The sequence below is a fragment of the Cetorhinus maximus genome, chromosome 2, assembly GCF_964194155.1.
Source record: "Cetorhinus maximus chromosome 2, sCetMax3.hap1.1, whole genome shotgun sequence".
In the NCBI taxonomy this organism is placed as follows: Eukaryota; Metazoa; Chordata; class Chondrichthyes; order Lamniformes; family Cetorhinidae; genus Cetorhinus; species Cetorhinus maximus.
The window spans coordinates 63,319,620-63,344,675 of record NC_135880.1 but is presented as its reverse complement, the minus strand read 5'-3'; the positions used below and the strand labels follow the sequence as shown (position 1 = coordinate 63,344,675).

The 25,056-nt window shown below is 43.9% G+C and overlaps 1 protein-coding gene across 1 annotated transcript in view; it reads right to left on the bottom strand.

Moving 5' to 3' along the window:
• Nucleotides 1–25,056, bottom strand: part of arsk (arylsulfatase family, member K) — a 94,028-nt gene that overhangs the window by 46,615 nt on the left and 22,357 nt on the right. Inside the window, exons 4-5 of the mRNA XM_078565427.1 lie at nt 19,185–19,467; nt 13,273–13,444 (exon numbers count right to left, since the gene is read on the bottom strand). Of these exons, the coding sequence (XP_078421553.1) occupies nt 13,273–13,444; nt 19,185–19,467 (455 nt within the window). The remainder of the gene's footprint in view (nt 1–13,272; nt 13,445–19,184; nt 19,468–25,056) is intronic.

Here is a 25,056-nt window from a genome sequence, read left to right as displayed (position 1 = left end):
ACCATCTACAAGATGCACTGCAACAACTCATCAAGGCACGTTTGACAGCATCTTGCAAACCTGCAACTTTTATGACCTAGAAGGACAAGGGTAGTTGGTGCATGGGAATTTCAACAGCTGCATGTTCCTCTTCAAGTCACACACCATCCTGACTTGGAATTTGTTCACTGTTCCTTCATTGTTATTGGGTCAAAGTCCTGGAATTCCCACCCCAATTGCACTGTGGGTGCATCGCATTGGCTGCAGCAGTCCTCAACAACAATTAGGGATGGACAATAAACGCTGCCTTTGCCGACAAGATTCTTAACTCACAAGTGAATAGGGGATAAGACATTCACCACCTCACAACTCCAGACAAAGCACATAAATCCCTGCACAGCATAGCAGCTGAGATCTGCTGATACAGGTTTCTGCCCAATTTCCTTCTACTCCATGCTTCAGAACAGAGCATTCCCCAAGGACAAGCGAGAGGAAAATCAATTCTGTTGAACTCTGTGGTGGGCAATTATACAGCAATTGCCACTTTGCAATCATCGTGCCAGAACAATGCATATAGATTAAACTAAGTCAGATTTATTCACAGGTAAATATACAAAAATAAAACAACATTTCAAGATACTGAAGCAGCAGAAAAATAAATTAACAGAACTAGGAGAGTGCGCAAGGGATTAAGGTGTTCTCTTTGGTAGGCTACTTAAGCTATTGGCTTCGAATCTGGATTTTTAGCTCCCACTGGGGCCGGGAATAGAGGAAGGTGGGTGCAGAATTTCATGCTGCTGCTCTGCGTGCTGGTCCCCGGGGCATCCCAAAGACAAAGTGGGAGGCGTGATGCGTGGCATGGCCAACTGGGAATTTACTGGTGGGGGACAGTTTCACTGCCTGCAGGTGGCATCCCAGCAACAGGCCCGTGACGGGGGAGGTGGGGGGGGGGGGGTGGTCGAGGAGTGGTTAATGCTCCAGGAAGACATAGCAGTTCCCCTTCCAATGGCTGTCCATGTGGCGAGGATCCCATTACCCCCTGCCCCACATTGTGCTGCTGCTTCGAAGCTCAAAGGCCTCTAATTTGTCCTTCAACTTTGAGAGCCCAGCCATTGGCCAGAAGGGAAGGGGAAGGGGGAGTGTGTATGTTGGGAGTTAGGTGTCCAGAGGACCAAGGTGTCCATGGGGAGGAAGAACTTGGGTGGGGGGGGGGGGGGGGGGTGGGAGAAGGGAGGAAGGTGTCTGGTGGTTGGGGGTGGGGGAGTAAGGTTGGAGGAGAGAGTAAGGGGTTAGGCAAGGGAGCAGTCTGTGGAGACAATGACTACTTCCTGTGGAGTGAACTGAGGGTAGAGGTGGTAGGAGGAAATGAGTATGGGAGGGGGCAGAGGAGGCCACAGGGGTTGGGGTGGGGGGATGGGGCAAGGGTGTGATTACAGTAGAAGGGACAGCAAGGGTGGTTGGTGGGGACTGGAGGCAGACACAGACTGGTGGGAAGGAGATGGTCAGGGATGTCAATGTGGATGGGGGTGGGATTCTCAGGAATGTAGGGAACGTGCACTTTCACCTGGACATCCTGGAAAGAAAAGGTTTTGGGTTGGTTGGTGACGGTGGGGAGGTGGAAGGTGATGCCTGGGGTGGGGGGCATCAACAGTGATGGGGGAGCTAATCAAAAACTTGACTGCAACCATCGTTGTTGAAATTGAAATGGAGGGGTGAGGGGTGTGCCTCGTGTTGGACAGGCACAGGTGCTGCATGGGAGTGCAATCAATCTATCAGTGGGTGGGCGGAGATGCAGGTCGGCTCAGATGGACATCTGAAAGAGAACCCCAGCAGGTAGCATTGAAAATCCTCAGGACAGTGAGAGGAGTGTGATGGAAGGCGGTTCCGCGTGTGTGGGAGAGTGCTTGCAGGAGGCTCCGAAAGGCCCTGCCACACATACACTTCTCCCTCCAGAAGTGCTCATGGTCTGGATGCATGCAACTGAACTGCTAGTGGGTGGGATGCAGTGGGAGGGCCCGCAAAGCCTGTCAATGAAGCTGAAAGAAAACATTACACCTCATTCAGTGAAAATTAACATATTTTCAGATTCTAAAGTGGCAAAATTTGTGTTCACCCATGCAACCACTTGCGATCAGAATTTCTTAACTTTTCTAGCCGCTGCCCTGACATCCATAGCAGGGATGGAGACAGCCTGTGCAATGGTTGGCCGTTTTGCCTCTGATGACTTTGGCGTACATCCTCTGAAGAGCTTGCTTTGGCTGTCCTGCTGCTGGCCAGCTGTTCCCTCTGTGGTGAGAGGGCACAAGGTTGAGGGGGCAGGCATTAAGGGGGGCAGGCGGTGGGGGAGGGGGGTGTGTGTCCACAGACAAGGGGACTTGGAAGGAGCGGACAGCCTCAGATTCCTGTGTCGATGACCCAGGGGTGTCCAGCTACCGCTCTTCTTCCCTTCGCGTGCCTGAGGTTCCTGGCCTGACTCCTTGAGGGGAAAGAGTACCTGGAGGGATGTCGAGGTGCCCTGTTTCCCCCTTGCATTGCCACTGCAGGAGCTCACCCATGGCTATTGCGATGGAGTGCAGGTCTCCACACGTCTGTGTTCTGCTAGACCAGGGTCTCCATGGCATCTGCCATCCTTCCCATGGAGACCTCCATATGCACACATGTGGGCATCACTTTGGAGAGCAGGCAGACACACTCCTCTGACTCCATGCCACTCTGTTGAGGGCTTCCAACAGCTGTGTGTGATGTTCTGCTGCCTTCTGACTCTTCACAATGAGTTGGAAGGCCGAATCCAGAGGCTCGTCATCTGACTTGGACCTCACAGGTGCCTCTTCCCTAGCAGTCTTCCAAGTGTTGGGGAGCTTGACTGAACCTGCCTCCTCCTGCTGTAGGCATGTGTCCATGTGTTGACCACCAGATTGTGAACCTGAGTGTGCTCTAGATTTAGGTCCCATCGAGATGTGCGTCTCTGCGCTGTCGGAGGGAGTGGCTAAGTGCTGTGATGAGTCTTCCAGGCTGCTTATTTCCAGCTCTTCAATGGAGGTGGTGTCCTCTTGGCTGGAGGTAAGGATCTGGATGGAGCTGAGGGACTGGCTGGCTGAGGACAGCAGAGTCACAAGCAAGAGAGAGAGCACTCATACTTGCGTTGAGAGAAGATATTGTGGTATAGGATCCGAACGTGGGTGATCACTACCGACCTCACCACTGCCACAGGCAGGGTCCACGTCCTCATCAGTGCAATGGCACGCTCCTCAAAGTGAGTGAGGGGCCTAATGTGGGCCACTCCATCCTTGGTCTGGGACTTCTCCCTGCTGTCCTGAGCCAGCATCTCCTGCACGAAAAGAGATGGAGTGTAAGAGCAGGGTGCATGTCATTGTGTGGAATGTGTGTGTGGTGAGCAAAGCCATGAACAGGATGAGGACACAAACTCCAGAGGATCTGACCCTATTGGAGATGTGAGGGTGTGTGTGAGAGTTAGCGGTTGTCCCTTGAGGTGTGAGATCCCTGTGGATATGTGATGGGTTTGTGAGTTGCGTGAGTTGAGACTGATGACTTACCCTGACGGAACGGATAAGAGCATTCATTCTTTTCCTGCACTAGATGGCTGACCTCCTCTGCTCCGGTGGCACTGACTGCCGCTGCCACCACCTCCCAGGCTGGATTGGTGACACTGGTGGACCTCCTGCAGCCAGAACCGGGGTAGAGGACATCATGGTGGGCTGCTGTCCTTTTTTGCTTTCGGGGCCACCTGTTGCATGAAGCAGTCCTGGTCTGTAGACATGAAGTAGGCATGCACTCTGTTGCGCATTTACCATTGGCTGTGCCATAACAAATGCTGAGCTGCTCAAATCCCAAAGGGAAACTTGAAACAACTGTCACAACTGTTTTGCAATTTACAAAATTTTTGAGATGCATACCTTGAATTCAGTGGTAATAAGACCACTGAGGCTTCTAGGTTTCTTACAAAACTAAATTAAACCTTTATTAATAGAAGAAATGATTTTAGGTACACACACAGATCGTCAAATTACTACTACAATAACTTCTAAATCCCTTAGTTAATCTAACTCCCAGTTACACGTTCGTTAAAGCAACAGTAAGACAGATTTTAAAAGACCCAGGCAAAAAAACACGATACCCTGAACAATCCAATTAAAAGTGAGTTTTCTTACCTTTACTTCTTTGAAGACAGCTTGAGGCATAAATGCTGGAGGCTTTTTCACACTTGTTTTAGATCTTAGAACGCCTGCCCTTATACACAACATTTGCTCCTTTATACATATTTTCCCCTTTGAATGCAAATCCCCATTATTTCACTATGGGCAGAATCTTCTGGTCGGCGTGTGAGGCGTAAAATGACGTGCGGTGACATTGGGCGTGCATCCCGACGTGACCGCATGTCATTCTGATCTTCAGTTCGGTGGGCGCGCACCGGATTTGGCTGCGCGCCTGCTGAACTGTCAAAGGCCTACTACAGGCATTAATCACCTAATTGAAGTAGTTGTCAGGGCTGCCCGTCCAGCTTTAAGGTTGGCAGACAAGCAAAGAGCCTAGGCGGCCTTCGCATTTTTCATGGAATCTCATCCACGGGCGGGATGAGGTTTCATGAAGGGTTTATAACTTTAATAAAAAATTTTATTGAAATTCATCGACATGTCCCAGCTCATGTAACACTGTCACATGAGGGGACATGTCTGAATTTAAAAAAAAATTCTTTTCAAGTTTTTATAATCAAATTAATCTCTGAGGCACGGAGCTGCCTCGGAGATTTTTGCGCTCTTTCGCGCATGTGCGACTCTCGCTCCTCCCCCTGCCTACACAGGTAGCGCTGACCACTCCCGGGTGCATGTCGCGCTGGGCAAGCCTTAATTGGCCCGCCCACATAAAATGGCAGAGCGCAGCCAATCGCGGGCAGCGCCCACCAGGCAGAAAATTCTCCCCCATGTCTTTGGACTGTACCTCTGATAAAATCCATCAAAGTACCAATTTTACCAGTAATCTTTGGGAAAAATGAACACTGTTTCTTAACTTCTCCTGGCTAGGTGAAAAATTTCACCCCTCCTTTGAAATCAATCTAGTCTGGTTTATTTTAAAAATGCAAATGTTCCCTTTACACCTATGTTTACTTACTTGACATTTCAAACCTAGCTTATCTTTTCTGTTACATCAAAGCCTTCAGACCAGCTGCCTTTAATTCAATTAAAACAGACAGACACACACACACACACACACACACACACACACACACACACACACACACACACACACACACACACACACACATATAGTTTACAATGAATCCCAGTAACATTATGAAAATTATTATTTCTTCCTGACAAGTAGAAGTTACAAAAAAGTGAAATCTTCTTGGTAATTTCTTCATTTGGGGGACATTTAGTAAATTTGGCTTACGGTTCCCCCACGGACAGCTTTAAATATGGCGCCCAGAGCAAGGAAGCACTGAGGTCATGGTGGGGCAGGTAAATCTGAGCCTGTCCACCAATGATCCAGAGCATTTCCTGTGAATGCATTATTGAGGCGGGATGTGCCAGGAATGGGACGAAATAGCACAAAAGCCTGCCATTGCAGCCACAGGATAAAACAATTTTTTCCTGCCGGCCACCACACTGTGTGCAAACCTGGGGCGACTCCTCCCATCGTATTTAATTGGATGGTGCACCTGTCCTCTGGCCATTAAATGGCTAAATTGGGGAAAGTCAATGATTGATTGTTTCCAAGGCAATGAGGGCTTCTGACCCTCATTTGAGCCTGACGGTGAGCTTCAGAAATCTGTGGCGAAAACCTTGCCCAGGTCTTTTAGAGTTTCTCTTTCTGTAGACTTTCAAGATGAGATGTTGAACAGGAATAATAGTATGCATTTCAGCTTCCTCCAAAATTTGTTTGCCATTGTGTCAAACTAAAAACTTGCAGCTAGTAGGGAGACAATGGTATAGTGGTAATGTCAATGGGCCAGTAATCCAGAGGCCCAAGCTAATACTCTGGGGATACGGGCTCAAATCCCACCACAGCAGGTGGTGGAATATAAATTCAATCAACTATCATCGATTGTCGTAATGTCATAATTGTCACTAATGCCCTTTAGGGAAGGAAATCTGTCATCTTTCCTGGTCTGGCCTACATGTGACTCCAGGCCCACAACAATGTGATTGACTCTTAACTTCCTCTGCAATGGCTTAGCAAGCTGCTTGTACAAGGGGTACTAGGGATGGGTAACAAATGCTTGTCAGCTTCAATTCCCAGAGTTTGCAGAAGTCAGCAGACCCAGCAGGGTTGAGCTAAAAATTGAAAATCCTCGGACAACACAAGTCCTGAAAAAAGTTACTTTCTGCTGTGGCCAGAAATTGCTGTTTAAATCGCAGTCCAAGAAAACCAAGTCGGCGTCTGAACATGGTGGTCAAGCTCACTCTGAACAAAGAGGAAAAAAATCAATTAAAAATTAATTGTAACTGAGGAGGCAGCTTTAAAAACCCCAGCAGAAGCTGATATTCACCCGAGAACATTGCACTAAAATGGTGAAGACTCTCACCAGTCTATACAAGCAGCCATTGTTGAAAAAAAATTAAACGCTGAGATTGCGAACACCATTACTGTGGGAGTGTGCGAAAACTGGCGGGCATGGGAAAATTCTTTGTGAAGAAGCATATGGCAGCTCCATCTTGGATTTTCGGAAACCTCAAAGGTGAATCTGCAATTTTAAAATTTTAACCATAGATCAGAAATCCACTCTTCCAGATCAATTTGGACATGTCCAAGGTCCAGATAAATCACAAAATTGGGGACTTAGGAGAAAGAGATTCCTTAGATACATGATTGCATCAGGTCTTGATATAAAAAGAGGCTAAACAAGTTAACACTCTGCTTTATTCAGTACCCTATAGCCGATGATAATAATATAGTTAGACAAGGAACTAATGAATCATCTGCAAAATCTGATGAAGTTTTAAAATCATTCAATGCTCATTTTAACCTTTAGGAATAACAAAATCCTTGAAAGGGATGAATTTAATAAACATGTCCAGTGGCCAGGAAGACCCGTCAACTCCTTCATTAATGACTTGTACAGAATAGCCGAAGGCTGTGATTACTGTTATGACGCGGCAGATGATGTATGCCAGGCGGACCAAATCCACGAGGGAAACTGACTTGGTCATGCTATTACAACAGTTTTGCAATTTGTATTTATTTCAAGTTGCAACACTGAATTCAGAAGTAATAAGTCCACCAAGACTTTGAGATTTTAAAAAAGTTAAATTAAAATACTTATTAATAAAATAGGAGATGTCAAACACATACATAAGACTACAATTACTACCATAACAATTCCTAAAATTCCTAATTAACTTGACTCCCATTACACCCTCTTAAAGGCAACGGTCCAAAAATAAATTTTAGATTTTAAACAGATCCAGCAAATTAACACAATATCCTGGACAGTGGAATTCCAAATGGCTTTCTTCAGCTTCAGTTTTGGTCGACAGCAGCCTTATGCACAAATGCTGGAGGCTTCGTTAAGGCTATTTCAGACACTGTTAGATCTGACAGGGCTTTCTCCTGACACATAGTCTTATTCGCTTTTACATATGTTTCTCTCTTTTAATATGTAAATTATATTGTTTCATATGTCTTTGAAACTGCATCTTCCTCACAATATAAAAACTTTCATGTTGCAACTATTTATTGTCAGTAACTTTGGGAAAAATAAACACATTCCTTAGCCTTGCTTATCTGACTAGTTGTAAACAGATTAAAATCCCTTTGAAATTCAAATCTCCCTTCACCCATCTAAAAACTGAAATTCCCTTCACCCCATACATGCTCAGCCAAAATCCATGTTTACTCATCAGCATATCAAGAACCTAGCTTCTTTTGATGAATTAAAGCTTGCAGTCTAATTGACTCCAAATGTAATTAAATCACACACAGACAGACCCAACTATACTTAAACCCCATAAACCTACTTCACAATAAACCCGAAAAATATTATAAAAATTATTATACTTTCATGACAATTACAATGACCTGAAATCTGAGCTTATCAGGGATAGAATAGCTGTAGGAGTGGTGGACAACGCACTCTCAGACATGCTTCAAGCAAAGAAGATCTAAACCTTGAGAAAGCCATCCAGGTTGTTAGGCAATCAGAAATCTGTTTGCAGCAGAGATCCATATTAAAACATGAGCATAAGGTATACCCCACTGTCCAATTAGTGAAACAACATAGAAACAGGGACACTCCAAGCCAAGGCAAGAATTACCCTAACTGACTAGTAGGGTAACCATGCCAGCGCTGTGGAAAAAAGCATCCCCCCACAGGCGTGATCAATGTCCAGCAATTTCAGCTCAATGCTTTCAACGTAACCAGATAGGACACTTCGGGAAGCTGTGCAAAGCCTAAATATCAAAATGCATAGAAGGTCCCAAGAGGATTCACAGGTTGTAGCAAGACATGGACGATATCCAGGTTTGGGCTGGCAAGTGGCAAATGACATTTGTGCCACACAAGTGTCAGGAAATGACCATCTTCAACAACAGAGAGTCTAACCATCACCGTTGATGTTCAATGGCATCGCCATCACTGAATCCCCCACTAATCAACATCCTGGGGGTTACCATTGACCAGAAACTGAACTGGACTAGCCATATAAATACTGTGGCTACAAAAGCAGGTCAGAGGCTAGGAGTCCTCACCTCCTGACTCCCCAAAGCCTGTCCACCATCTACAAGGCACAAGTCAGGAGTGTGATGGAATGCTCCCCACTTGCCTGGATGAGTGCAGTTCCAACAACACTCAAGAAGCTTGGCACCATCCAGGACAAAGCAGTCCCCTTGATTGGCACCACATCCACAAACATTCACACCCTCCACCATTGATGCATAGTAGCAGCAGTGTGTACCATCTACAAGATGCACTGCAGGTATTCACCAAGGCTCCTTAAACAGCACCTTCCAAACCTATGACCACTACCATCTAGAAGGACAAGGGCAGCAGATAGATGGGAACACCACTACCTGGAAGTTCCCCTCCAAGTCACTCACCACCCTGATTTGGAAATATATCGCCATTCCTTCATTGTCGCTGCATCAAAATCCTGAAACTCCCATCCTAATAGCACTGTGGATGTACCTACATCGAATGGACCGTAGCAGTTCAAGGAGGCAGCTCACCACCACCAACTCAAGTGCAACTGGGGATGGGCAATAAATGCCCATCCAGTGAAGCCCATGTCACGTGAATGAATAAAAAAAGAGAGCACTCAACACAGCCAAGTGCAAAGATGAGCTTTCTACCATGTCCACCCTCACAATAGGGAGAGCCATCTTTTATCCCAGCTTATATCATGGCAAGCCACAGGAAGGAAGAGGAGAAAAATAAAACACTACAGAGATGAGCCCAGTGTTCGTCCATCCCATAAAGCGTGGGATAAACGAACAGCGACCTATCACTACTACTGGGGAATCGACAAAGAGTGATTCAATGCCAAAGAACAGAAAAGGGGGATGAAAAGACAGCCAGATTCCAGAACATCCTCCAATTAAACAATATTTACCTGAAACGACAGAGCTTATCACTCCTCCAACAGTAATGAGGATAAGATATGGAAGGACTATAAGGTCTCCAGACCTCCTGAAACTATGAATTCAAACTCGAGGGGAGAAGATGCCTTGGAGGTGGTGGTCAGGCTTTGGGGAAATCAGGTGGTGAGTTATTCGCCACAGAATTCCCAACCTCTGACCTGCTCCTGTAACTACTTTATTTATATGGCCGGACCAGGTCAGTTTCTGGTCAATGGTAACCCCCAGGATGTTGATAGTAGGGAGGTTCAGCAATGGTAATGCCATTGAACATCAAGGGGTGATGGTTAGGTTCTCTCTTGTTGGAGATAGTCGTTGCCTGGCACTTGTGTGGCACAAATGTTTCTTGCAACTTATCAGCCCAAACCTGAATGTTGTCGAGATCTTGCTGCACATAGGCACAGACTGCTTCAGTATCTAGGGAATCGCGAATGGTGCTGAACACTGATTATCAGCAAACATCCCCACTTCTGACCTGATGGAGGGAAGGTCATTAATGAAGCAGCTGAAGATGGTTGTGCCTAGGAAACAACCCTGGGGGACTCCTGTAGCAATATCTTAGGACTGAGTTGATTGACCTCCAACAACCACAGCCATCTTCCTTTGTGCTTGGTATGAGGAGTCCAACCACTGGAGAGCTTTCCTCCACCCCCGATTCCTATCGACTCCAATTTTGCTAGGGATCCTTGATGCCACACTCTGTCAAATGCTGCCTTGATGTCAAGTGCAGTCACTCTCACCTCATGTCTTGAATTCAGCTCCTTTGCCCATATTTGGACCAAGCCAAGCAGCCCTGGCAGAACCTAAACTGAGCATCAACAAGCAGGTTATTGGACACAAGCTGCTAGGCGTTATTAGGAGGACTTTGCAGGGTCAACAGGGCTGTTATCATTTGAAGTTGTCATTTCTGGTGCCTAGTTCAATGCCGGGTGGTCTGTCCAGCATCATTCTTTTTTTTCTAGATACAACTTGTTAGGCCATTGCTGTGGGTCTGGAGTCACATGCAGGCCATACCAGCTAAGTATGGCAGATTTCCTTCCCTAAGGACATTAGTGAACCAGATGGATTTTTACAACAAAAAAAATCATAGTTTCATGGTCACCATTACAAAGACCAACTTTTAATTCCAGATTTATTCATTGATTTCAAATTTTACCAGCTGCCATGGTGGGAGTTGAACCTATGTCCCCAGAGGATTAGCCTGGGTCTCTGGATTACTAGTCCAGTTACATTACCACTATGTCACCACCTCACCCTATTGGTATATTTCACTCCAGACTAGACTTTGCATAACGGTTTCCTTCATGGTTTGTTTCATGGCTTAGTAATCAAAGAGAACAAGTTGTCTGAATTTCTGATAAATTTCATACAAGCACACAGCTTGACTGTCAGTCAGATGTTTCCCCAAACACCAATGATGTGTCTTTCATCTGGTGACACTGATGGTGGATATCATTTTGACCTTAGCTGTATTTGAGAAAAACAAAAACAACCCTATTTCCAGAGTCAGCAAGACCAATGTTATCCCTCTATACCTTCTGCCAGCACTTCTGAGCTTCTGGCTCCATTCTATTACTCACTTTTCTTCTAATGCTAAAGGTAGGTGTGGAAGCTCAGCAGCCGGAGCTCAGTTTCCAGACCTAAATCAAGTTGTTTGCCAACAGCACTAACCTTTACTTCTAAAACACAGTCCATGTATATCCCTCCCTTATTAAGGCTTTAATGTCTACAAAGATCGACTTCCCCAATTGTCAGTCTCATCAGCCTCTCCAAAGAACACTGGGGACTGCATTCTTTCCCACAGAATGTCCTATATATCAATCACCATCTGTTTTGACTTTGCATTCTGCCTCATCTACCTTTTCTAAACTTTCCTCTGCTGAGTTTCCACTTTTCAACTTGTTAAGCACTCCTTGGTGTTTTCTTTCACATTGTATACTATAGAAATACAAACAATCATGCAACATATTGGGCCGTAACTTCTGAGCTCCCCAGTGTCGGATTTGGAGTGGGGGATAACCCCAAAGATGTGCTGGGGAATCCCTCTGGGAAGTTCCCAGGTAAGCGTTTGCATGGCAATTGCCCAGAAGTACACACTTCATCTGGACAATTGTGCCGTGCTGGAACCAACCAAGAATTTGGTTTAAATCACAAACTTCAGATGATTCCGCCAAGGTTATACCAATAGTTACTCGGGAAAAGTTAGAAGAATTTAAACCTCTAACTTGCGGGTAACTATTGTAAAGAGCCAAACCGATCCCCCATGGGTCTTCCCCCCAGGGGACTCCCCCACCCCTGGCTAATCACACACACGCCCCCCACTCCCCCAATGGTATTCCACACCCGCTGTCCCCCCACCCACACAGTACTCCTCACCCGACAGCCCACTCCCTAACATGACCCCCTGCAGCTCCAATGGGCCTGACTCTTACCCCCCTGCAACCCCCAAGTCTGACACCCTCCCCCACCTCCCAATGTCCAACACCACCCCCCTCCCCCCCCTCTCACCCATCTGTGGTGGTTAGAAGCTGGCTAGATACATATGGATTGCACTGGATGATGGAGCTAAGATAATATCGCATAAGACATATAAATATATTTCACCAACATGAAAATTTACTTCAGAAGTTGAGATTTTCACAATGACAATATTTCCTAAAGCAACTGTGTCAAAATGGAAGTTTATGTTGAAAGTTAAAGTATATTTTTAGTTGTTCATTAGGTTTCAATGCTTTACGCTGAAGAGAAAACATGTTACAGTTGTACTTAAAGAGGATGTTGCATCTATATTGTGATTTGTTTGTAAATGGGCATACACTTTTTTTTACTTCAATTTAATTTCAATAGTCCTGATGAGCCCTGAATTGTGTAATGTTCAAGGCTTATACAAGTATATTTATAATTGCTATGGTAACACAGTGCGCTTACAGATGCTTAAAGCCAGCATGAAGGGATTTAATCTTTATTTCATGTCCGTTCTGTAAAACTGACATGTTGAGTTTAAGCTCAGGTGCTATGGTTACCGTTCACTTGTACTGAGATCACAGTCATACATTTTGTTCCCTCATTAGTCATCAGCAATTATGGAGAATTAGTTACAGGTTGAATTATTCTCATATACATGGAAAGTCTAAGCTTATTTTATGCCAGCCTTTCCATTATCTACAAAGAGCGGAATGGGATACTTCCAATTTGCTTGGATGAGAGCAGCTCCAACAACATTGAAGTCAACACCATCCAGAAAAAAGCAACCCGCTTGATCAGCACCCCATTTGCTCCCTCCGTCACTGTTACACAGTAGCAGCAGTGTGCATCATCTACAAGACGGACTGTAGCAACTTGCCAAGGTTCTTTCAACAGCACCTTCTAACATTTCAAAATGACAACTTTCAATCTAGATTCAATTAATATTGTTTACCCCTAAGAATGGGACTGATGGAGGGAAGGGGCTGGTATTGAGCAGAGCAGGCAGGGATTGTGGTTGGAAGGCGAAAGAAAGAGAAATCAATACAAAGTTTGCAATACAGCGACATCAACAAGTGAAGTTTACATCTAATTAATTTGGTGTGAAGGTCACATCAAATTAATTATGGTTTGAACCTGCAGGATAAGCAAGGTAATTAACATGTATTGAGTCACTGCCATCTACTGCTAAACTTCATACTGTTATTTGCAACCTTTCAGAAGAAGTCAATCACTTACCAAGCATCAAGTCTGTCTCAGCACACATTGCATAGTAAAACGCTCTGATGTCCAGGATTTCTTGTTTTGTGAAATTGCCAGTACAGTTCTTGGTGTAAGAGGAATAAAAGTCTACAGGATGCATTTCAGAGAAAGTACGCCATTTTGGAATCCTGATTGATTGATATTTCACCTGCAGTGAAAAAAGATTAAATTCTAGACTCAGAAGTGGGTGAAATTAAGAATGGCTGCTGTGATTGAATGGCTTTATGAAGAATGTTTCTTTAGTTTAACAACTAAAACTCATTACAAAGCTTGGGGGAAGCAATATCCTAGTAGTATTGTCGCTGGCTTGTAATCGAGAGACCAAGGGTAATGCTGTGGGTTCAAATCCCGCCACAGCAGGTGCTGGAATTTGAATTCAATAAAAATCTGCAATTAAAAGTCTAATGATGACCATAAAACCATTGTCGACTGTTGTTGACTGGAAATCTGTTGTCCTTAACGGGTCTGGCCTACATGCGACTCTTGAATGCCCTCTGAAGTGGCCTAACAAGCCACTCAGTTGTATTAAAACCGCTACAAAGTCACAAAAAAAGGAATGAACCCAGCATCAACCTAGGACATCGGAAACAACAACAACAATCTCAGCCCTGTCGACCCTACAAAGTCCTCCTCCTCTGTGCCAAAAGTAGGAGAGCTGTCTCAGACTGGTCACACAACAGCCTGACATAGTCATCCACACAAAACCATATCTTATATCTTACAGATAATGTCCCAAACACCACCATCACCATCCCTGGTGGCGGTTGGGAGGGAGTTGCCCTGGGAGTCCTCAATAACGACTCAAGACCCCATGAAGTCTCATGGCATCAGGTCAAACATGGGCAAGGAAACCTCCTACTGATTAATAAGTATTGCCTTCCCTCAGCTGATGAATCAGTGTTCCTCCATGGTGAACAACATGGCGACAAGGGCACAGAGTGTACTCTGGGTGGGGGAGTTTGGGGTACTCAGTAGCATCACTACTGACCAAGCTGGTTGAGTCCTAAATGACATAGCTGCTAGAATGGGTTTGCGACAGGTGATGAGGGAAAAACATACTTGACCTCATCCTCACCTGCCTGCCGCAGATGCACCTGTCCATGACAGTATCAGTAGGCGTTACCACTGCACAGTCCTTGTGGAGGCAAAGTCCCGCCTTAACATTGAAGATACCTTCCATTGTGCTGTGCTGCACTACCGCCATGCTAAATGGGATAGATTTCAAACAGATCTAGCAACTCAAGACTGGGCATCCATGAGGCACTGCGGGCCATGAGCAGCAGCAGAATTGTACTCGATCACAATTATGGCCTGGCATTATGGCCTGGCATATCCCCCACTCTACCATTAACATCAAGCCAGGGGATCAACCCTAGTTCAAAGAAGAGTTTAGGAGGGCATGCCGGCAGCAGCACCAGGCATACCCAAAAATGAGGTGTCAACCTAGTGAAGCCATAACACAGGACTACTTGCGTGCCAAACAGCATAAACAGCAAGTGAGAAACAGAGCTAAGCAATCCCACAACCAATGGATCAGACCTAAGCTTCAGTCCTGCCACATCCAGTCGTGAATGGTGGTGAACAATTGAATTAAACAACTCACTGGAGGAGGAGGAGCCACAAATATCTCCATCCTCAATAATGGAGGAGCCCAGTACAGTAGTGCAAAAGATGAGGCTGAAGTATTTGCTACAACCTTCAGCCAGAAGTGCTGAGTGGATGATCCATCTAGGCCTCATCCAGAGGTCCCCAGTATCACAGATGCCAGTCTTCAGCCAATTCGATTCACTCCAGATGATATCAAGAAATGGCTGAAGGCACTGGATATTGCAAAGACTGTGGGCCCTGACAATATTCCAGCAATAGTGCTGAAGACTTGTGCTCCAGAACTTGCCGCGTCCCTAGGCAAGCTGTTCCAGTACAGCTACAACACTGGTATCTATCCGGCTATGTGGAAAATTGCGCTTATATGTCCGGTACACAAAAAGCAGGACAAATCCAACCCGGCCAGTTACCGCCTCATCAGTCTACTATCCATCATCTGTAAAGTAATGGAAGGGGTCATCAACAGTGCTATTAAGCAGCACTTGCTTAGCAATAACCTGCACACTGATGCCCAGTTTGGTTTTCACCAGGGTCACTCAGCTCCTGATCTCATTACAGCCTTGGTTCAAACTTGGACAAAGAGCTGAACTCCCAAGGTGGGGTGAGAATGACTGCTCTTGACATCAAGGCCGCATTTGACTGAGTGTGGCATCAAGGAGCCCTAGCAAAAAAGGAGTCAATGGGAATCCGTGTCATACCTAGCACAAAGGAAGACGGTTGTGGTTGTTGGAGGTCAGTCATCTCAGCTCCAGACCATCACTGCAGGGGTTCCTCAGGGTAGTGTCCTTGGCCCAATCATCTTCAGCTGTTTTATCAATGACTTTCCTTCCATCATAAGGCCAGAAGTGGGATGTTCGCTGATGATTGCACAATGTTCAGCACCATTTGCAACTCCTCAGATACTGAAGCAGTCCGTGTCCAAATGCAGCAAGACCTGGACAATATGCAGGCTTGGGCTGACAAGGGGCAAGTAACATTCGTGCCACACAAGTGTCAGGCAATGACCATCTCCAAGAAAAGAGAATCCAACCATTGCTCCTTGACATTCAATGGCATTACCACCACTGAATCCTCCACTATCAACATCCTGGGGGTTACCATTGACCAGAAACTGAGCTGGACCAGTCATATAAATAATGTGGCTACAAGAGCAGGTCAGAGGCTAGGAATCCTGCGACGAGTAACTCACCTCCCGACTCTCCAAGTCCACCATCCACAAGGCACAAGTCAGGAGTGTGATGGAATGCTCCCCACTTGCCTGGATGAGTGCAGGTCCAACAACACTCAAGAAGCTTGACATCGTCCAGTTCAAAGCAGCTCCCTTGATTGGCACCACATCCACAAACATTCACTGCCTCCACCACTGATGCACAGTAGCAGCAGCGTGTACTATCTACAAGATGCACTGCAGGTATTCACCAAGGCTCCTTAAACAGCACCTTCCAAACCCATGACCACTACCATCTAGAAGGACAAGGGCAGCAGATGGATGGGAACACCACCACCTGGAAGTTCCCCTCCAAGTCACTCACCATCCTGACTTGGAAATATATCGCCATTCCTTCATTGTCGCTGCATCAAAATCCTGGAACTCCCTAACAGCACTGTGGGTGTACCTACACCTCATGGACTGTAATGGTTCAAGAAGGCAGCTCACCACTACCTTCTCAAGGGCAACTAGGGATGAGCAATAAATGTTGGCCCAGCCAGTGAAGCCCACATCCCATGAATGAATAATAAAAAAAAATTGTGTATTACACAGAGAGACAAACTGAGAAAGAAATTTAAAAATAATATTGACTGCAACTATAAAACCTTAACGTGGTGGTAATCAAGTTTCTCCAAAGGTTTAAATATAACCAATTCCTACGCTAGCTGCTGACAGAGTAAAAAGGCACATTGGCAAAGCATCTGCTAGAAAAATAACGGCCAGTTCATGGCATCACCATTTTTAATTGCATAAAAAACCAAGTGATTAGTAGCGAGGAAGAGATATGTCATGAATTATGCATTACCACTGTTGCTTCATGATATGCACAGCTCCATTGTTACCCTCCGAAAATGGGAACCTGCTGTCAACCTTCCCATGCGTTTCAAGAAATTGCTGATTTGTGCTGCAAATGAATTAAACTTGCCAGAGAAAGTCAGCCTGTCAATTTCACGGCATAAGGACCCTGTTGTTATGGTCTTGAAATGTCACTCAACCTTGGAAGCCCAGAAAGGGAAGAATTGAAACAGTGGTACATTTTTCATTCTTTTAAAAATATTCTCTTACTTTTCCATTCTTTTTTTTCCTCAAGCCAATTTTTCTTTCCTTCTCTATTTCTCTTTCTGTAGCTAATTTGACTAAACCATTTTATTTCCTAATCCATCATTTGCTTTACTTCTTTTACTATGTTTAGATTTAATTTATTATGGAGACTACTGGTCCTGTCGTGCATTAAGGTTCCAAATACCCCACTGATCTCATCACGCCATTATCAATTTGCACTTCCAGTAATTTATAGCACAAAAATAATTGACACTAAAGGGCGAGAGAAAAAAGGCAAACTCAGGGCACATGCTAAAAAATGGTATGTTCAACAAAATTCTGGGTCATAATAAAAGTTAATTTTTTATTTTATTTGGAGCTTGAATCCCAGAATTTGAGCATTTGAAGAGCTAATTGTATTAAAGATTTAGATTGACAATATTTATTTCACGAATTAAACCTGAGAGATTAGTGGGATTTTAAGGCACACGGTATTTTAATTGGAAAGAGTTCATTGTACAGGCAAAAGACCAAATTGTGGAAAAGTCTAGGTTTGAAACAGATAACAGCAACGTAATGGTGGAAAAAAAAGGACTCGGATTTATAAGGCACTTTTCATGATCACCAGACATTTCAAAGTGCTTTGCAGCCATTGAAGTGCTTTTTGAAGTGCAATCACTGTTGTAATGTAGGAAACAGGCAGCTAATTTGTGCTCAGCAAACTCTCACAAACAGTAGTGGTAATGGCGAGATAATTTGTTGAGGGATTAATATTGACCAGGACACCAGGGATAACTCCCCTGCTCTTCTTCAAAATACTACATGGGATCTTTATATCCACCCAAGCTGGTAGATGGGGCCACAATTTAATGTCTCATTTGAAAGGCAGCACCTCTGACAGTGCATTGCTCCCTTCTGTACTACACTAGAAAGTCAGCCTTGATTTTTGTGCTCAAGCCCTGGAGTGGGACTTGAACCTGAAACCTTGTGATTCAGAGTTGAGTGTGCTACCAACTGAGCCACGACTGACACATTGAAGTACACTAGGTCCTCCGCTTTGTATCAAAAGGTACGGGATATAAACGTGCACCCACAATCCTTCACATTCATTTCTCAGTTTTGGAGACACTAAGCAGAGATCCAATGGTAGGAAATGATATGTATATGGTTAATTGAATACATAACCCTCATGAGAATGAGCATATTATAACAATTGATTGATTAAAATAATTAATAAAATAAAAATAGGAAGGGTAGGTGTCAATATTCTATTTTTTTCTCATGTGTGAGGCCCCTTTAAACTATATACTGTGATAACTTATGAGGGCCGACTTGTACACAGAAGACGCAGGGACTTGCGAGCTGCTGCGTTGCATATAGGAAACATGGACGGATGGGCTGTTTTACAATCAATACTCAGTGCGAGTGCCACTCCTTGTCAGGAGTACTTAATCAGGGAAATTGGCCCTCAAGTCCTTCCCTTTTTGATCAAATACCAGTTTGATTTGCAATGTTGCAGAGTAGGAAGAAAGGGGGTCTATTTATTAAGCGTGTAGTTTAAGGTCAACTTTACTCAAAGGCCTGAATTAAAAATTGTCAAAAACTAATCACATAATACATATTTAGATTTGGAAGTTAAAATGCAAGTGAACAAGGTTTATTTACAACAGCCATAACTATTTCCTTCTCTAACATCTCATTCAGGCACAGCCAAGACTGAAATTCGACAAGTAATAGAGAGGGGAAAAGCTTTTCCTTCAAGTTGTCTCCCCACTTACATATCCCTGTATAAGTGCCTATCTGAGCCAAATGAAAACTCCACTGCCCTCAATACTGAAACAAATTTATTAGGACTGTATGTCCCCTAACTGCTTCCTGAGGATGTGTGGAAGAAGAGTTCCACCATGCAGAGTACAAAATTGTTTCAAAACAATCAAACGCAATAACCTTAACAGTTTCATATGTATTAAATTTTAATTAAAAGTGGGAACTAAATATAACTTAATATAGCAGGTGGAATAAATCAGTGTACCTTTTTAAGCCAGTAGGGAGATGTTTTAAATGTGGACCCTCCACATGCTTCCCCCATACTTGGGGTTGGATAGGGATGTGGCAAATTCAGACCCAAGCTCAGAACAAATGGTTGACCTAGCTGGGTTGCTTTGTGTCGTATCCATTCAGTAGCTTTATCTACATTCTGCCAGTCGCGGTCCATGACTCTCACAGTCGATTTATTGCCAATCAGAACTGTTGTCGGTCTACCCTCCTGTCTGAGCAAGAACTTGACATCCCTGGTCCAGGCTTCTACACGGTTACTGAAATTAATGAGAAATGGAATTAGTCTTAAGGAACTGATGGGTATTAACTTGGTCATGCATTGTCAATAACAAACTATTTACGCAAGACAGAATTATTGGTTGTAACATGAAAGGTAACCCAAAAATCTAGCAGTTTTCAAATCGTAAGAGATGGTGTGGGGTCTCATAGGAAGTAAGATTGTGATATGTGCTTAAGAGATGCAGGGCAAGGCTAGATTATTTAAAAATGAGTATTTCATTATCAGTATTTACGATAGAACAAGATGCTGACAAATTATTGATAGAAGTAGAAATGGTAGAGAAAATGGGGTGAAAATTAGTAATCAGGATGTATTCGAAAGGCCAAGTCACCTAGTTTGGATGGCTTGCATCCCAGGTTGCTAAGGGAACTGGGGGGTGGAGACAGTGGAATGGTTTATCATAATCTTCCAATTTTCACAGGACATGGACAGGTGCCAGTGGATTAGAAAGTGGCAAATGTGACACTCTTGTTCAAGAAAGGATGCAAAGACATTCCTAGTAACCACAAGTTGGTCAGTTTAATATCAGTGCTGTGCAAGGTTTTAGAAACAAAAAGCAACAGAAAATACCAAAAGGCACTTGGAGAGTGCTCATGGAATAGAAGGGTCAGGGTGGTGGAAGATGGAAATAATTTATGATTTCAAAAAAAAAATTGGATGGGCACTTGAGGGAAATAAACTTGCAGGGCTACAGGGATAGAGTAGGGGAATGGGATTGACTGGATTGCACTACAGAGAACTGGTATGGGCTTGATGGGCCGAATAGCCTCCTTCTGTGCTGTTATTGTTCTATAATACAATACATAAAAATAAACCGTATGTGCAATTTAGAAAATCCATGAAAACCAAAAAGAGCACAACTTGCATTGAATCAAGACTTGATAACTTAGAATCAGAGAGCTGGTGTTGTGTTCACCTACATGCTTACCCTATTTCAATCTATTCCAGTACAGCTACAACACTGACATCTACCCAGCTATGTGGAAAATTGTCCAGGTAGGTCCGGTCCACAAAAAGCAGGACAAATCCAACACAGCCAATTACAGTCTCATTCTACTTTTGATCATCAGCAAAGTGATGGATGGGGTTATCGATAGCGCTATCAAGCAATAACCTGCTCACTGATGGTCAGTTTGGGTTCCGTAAGGTCCACTTAACAGCCTTGGTTCAAACATGGACAAAAGAGCTGAATTCCAGAGGTGAGGTGAGAGTGACTGCCCTTGACGCCAAGGTAGCATTTGACAGGGTGTGGCGTCAAGGAGTCCTAGCAAAACTGAAGTCAATGTGAATCAGGGGCAAAATTCTCTGCTAGTTGGAATTATACCCAGCACAAAGGAAGATGGTTGTGCTTGTTGGAGGTCAATCATCTCAGTCCCTGGATATCACTGCAGGAGTTACTCAGGGTAGCATCCTAGGCCCAACCATCTTCAGCTGCTTCATCAAAGACTTTCCCTCCATCATAAGTTCAGAAGTGGGGGTGTTTGCTGATGATTGCACAATGTTCAACTCCATATGAGACTCCTCAGATACTGAAGCAGTTTGTGCCCATATGCAGCAGGAACTGGACAATATTCAGGCTTGGGCTAATAAGTGTCAAGTAACATTCACGCCACTCAAGTGCCGGGCAATGACCATCTCCAACAAGAGAGAATCCAACCATCTCCCCATGACATTCAATGGCATTACCATCGCTAAATTCCCCACTAATGAAGCAGGGTTAATTAGTAATCTCATATTAAAAGATCCTCTGGGGAAAAATTGATCAAATACAAATGAATTCTATATTAAATTGGAGAGCAACATATTTCAATCTAAAACAAAAATTTTAAACTTAAACAAAGGTAATTGTATAGGTACGAGAGGAGAGTTGGCCAAGGTTGATTGGGTAAATTGATTGAAAAGTATGGTAGTAAACAGTCAAAAAAGTTTGAAGATATGATTCAAAACATTTAAGAAATAATTTCATTAAACAATAAAAACTCAGTGAGAATGATCCTTACCAGCGAAGTTAAGGATTGTATTAGGTTAAAACTAGAGTCTTATAGTGCCGCAAAGAATTGAAAATTGGGAGAGTTTTGGAAACCAAAGGGTGTCCAAAATGCTGATAAGAGAAAAATAGAATGAGTAAACTAGCCAAAAATATAAAAATGGATTGCAAGAGCTTTTACAAGAATATAAAAAGGAGAAGAGTAGCTGGAGTAAAGCTTAGAAGCAGAGGCAAAATAAATTACTATGGGGAATGAAGAGATGGTAGAGACACTGAACAAATGTTTGTGCCTGTCTGCACAGTAGAAGATACAAATTACATACCAGTGTTACGATCCTTGGCCAGACCCCAGGACGGGGATGTGGGGGGGGCGCAATTAGTAACGTTTTATTTAAATAGTTAAAAGTTGAGATTAAAGACACCTGCTTTTGGAATAAAGCCACAAGATTCCATGGGTTTTGAACAAACAAAATCAAAATTTACTAAGTCTAGAAAGAAAGATACATCTTATACTCTAATGTTCGAAATCATTTTGAGGTACACGTGAATGAACAGGCAAACTGTGGCTGAACACAACACACTACAGAGTGAGTGACAAATGCAACCAATGGAGGTTCTCTAGAACCCATCCAAACGTTAATATTCACTGAGTTACACAATCTCTTTGAACTCTGTCTTCTTCACAAAGGATTCCAATTCTGTACTTTCAAAGATCTAGTCTCGGAACTCCCTCAAAGCCGCTCTGACTCAGTCTGCATTAACGACTGTTCCCTTCCAGGGTTTGCTCCTCAGGACTTCTCCTGCACCCTGACTGCCTGGAGACTGCTCACCACAAAACCTCTGCTGCCTGGAGCCACTTCTCCCTCCGTCTGAACATAGTCACACAGGATTTCTTGAGCCTCAACTCTTGGCTGCACCAAGCAATCAATGGCTCCCAAAGTTTCTTCCAAGCTGTACACTCAGAAGCACGAACAAGCAAATGGCTACTGGGACTTCGTCTGAGCCCCAACTGCACGGAGTTACCAAATGGCTCCCAGGGCTAACAGCAGCTCTTCAGCTGCATGGAACTAGTCACCTTCCTCTTCACCTGCTCATGACTAACTAACTGACTGGCTAAAACTGACTGACTCTCGAACTACTCTTCACTGACCATAAAACTATCATTGATTGTCATAAAAACCCAGCTGGCTCACTCATGCCCTTTAGGGAAGGAAGTCTGCCATCCTTGCCTGGTGTAGTGTGGTTAAATCTTAACTGCCCACAGAAATCACAATTAAGGATAGGCAATAAATGCCAGACTTTATTCTTTCATGGGATGTGGGCATCGCTGGCAAGGCCAGCATTTGCTGCCCATTTCTAACTGCCCTTGAAATGAATGGCTTGCTAGGCCATTTCAGAGGGCAATTAAGAGTCAACCACATTGCTGTGGGTCTGGAGTCACATGTAAACCTGACCAGTTAAGGACGAAAGATTTCCTTCCCTAAAGGGCATTAGAGAGCCAGATGGGCTTTTACAACAATCACTGATAGTTCTATGGTTACCATTACTTAGGCTAGTTTACAATTCCAGGATTATTGATGGGATTAGCATTAGCCTCAGGTTTATTACTCTAGTGACATTACTACTATGCCACCATCTTCCCTAAATAAATTAAATAACTCATGGGCCATATTAAGGGATAAACTAAAGAAATAGGATAAAGAAATAATGGATGTATGAGAAGAATTCTTCATCGCTGCTGTCAAATAAAGATGGTGGGCAAATCTCAATTGCAATAACCTGCAGAGTGGAGTTGAGGCAGGGGATTAGAAACAGTCTTAGTGAATGGTGAAGCAGGCTTGAGGGGCCTTATAGTCCACTCCTGCTCTAACATAGTCCAGTTTGGTCTTCTGCTGATGAGTCCTAAGAACATAAGGTAAGAAATAGGCAGTGTAGGCCTTTCAGCCCCTCGAGCCTGCTCCTTCATTCTAAAAGATCATGGCTGATCTGATTGCAGCCTCTACTTCAACTTCACTACCCTGCCTGCCCCCCCATAACCCTCGTCTCCCTTGTAGATCAAAAATTTGCCTAATTCAGCTTTGAACATATTCATTGACCCAGTCTCTGCTGCTCGCTGGGGAAGAGAATTTCAATCACAAACAATCCTCAAAAGTAGAAATTCCTCATCAACCCCATCTTAAATTTGAGACCCCTTATTTTTAAACTCGGCTCCCTGGTTCTAGATTCCCCCATGAGGAAACATCCTCTCTGCATTCACCCTGCCAAGTTCCCTCAGAATCTTATGTTTCAATAAGATCACCTCTCATTCTTCTAAATTGCAATGTGTATAGGTTCAACCTGCTCAACTTTTCCCCCTAAGACAAACCCCTTCATCCAAGGAATCAAGCTAGTAAACCTTCTCTGAATTGTTTCCACTGTAAGTATGCCTATACTCCATTCCCCCTGTAATAAAGGCCTACATTTCATTTGGCTTCCTAATTGCTTGCTGTAACTGCATGCTGACTTTTTGTGATTCATGTACAAAAACACCCAGATCCCTCTGTACTGCAGCATTCAGCAGTCTCTTTCTCCATTTAAATAATATTCCACTTTTCTACTCTTCCTGCCAAAGTTCACATTTTCCCCACAGTTTGACATCTGTCAAATTTATCACAACTACATAGGGACTTTTGAGGTCACGCTTGGAACACTGTATGCAGTTCTGGTCTCTGTACCCAAGATTGACATTGTCGTCTTAAGGGGAATGCAACAAAAGGTTCACTTGAGAGGTTTGTCCAATGAGACGAGATTGAGTAGATTAGAAGAATGAAAACTGATCTTTTTGAAACACAAAATTCATAAGTAGCATGGCAAGGTAGCTATTGTGATGCCATGTCCCCTGCTGGATAGTATGGAACTAGGCATCAGTCTCAGAATTCAGAATCCATTTAGGACTGAGATGTGAAATTTCTTCATGCAAAGGCTTGTGAACTTTTGCAATTCACTACCTCAGTGAACTGTGGATGCTCAGTCTTAAGAGTATATTCAAGACTGAGATCAGATTTTTGGATACCAAGTGAATTAAAGGGTATAGGATAATGTGCAATTCTATGTGAAAAGTTTAATCAGATGGGCATGCAACATTCTCCAACTGAGCAATGGTGATCTCTCAACAAGCTGCACAATGTTTGAACTTTAATCCCCAAGGCAAGACTGCAAGCTTGTTTAGGAGGCCATTTTTGTTCATGATTTTCTGAGTTCCCTTGGTGCGTTGGTACTTGTAGGTAAGCGTACTCCAAGATATACTGGCTTTGGGTCATATGTCAGCCAATCGCAATCCAAAAATATGTTGAGTCCTCAAAGTGTTAAGCATAATTAAGAAACAAGAATAGCAGCACTTTTTTAAACATATCGGGCTTAAATCTCAACTTCATACAGTTGCAGATAGCTTCTATGCCCTGATTCAAACCCTCCTCAACCATGTTGAAGTCTCTAGGGGTTATTTAGGCAAATAGGGGAGCTTCTCTCCTCACCACCCCACCCCCACTCTCCACCACCACCACACAAATTCTGGTCTTAAGCCTCCGACTGTGTTCCAAC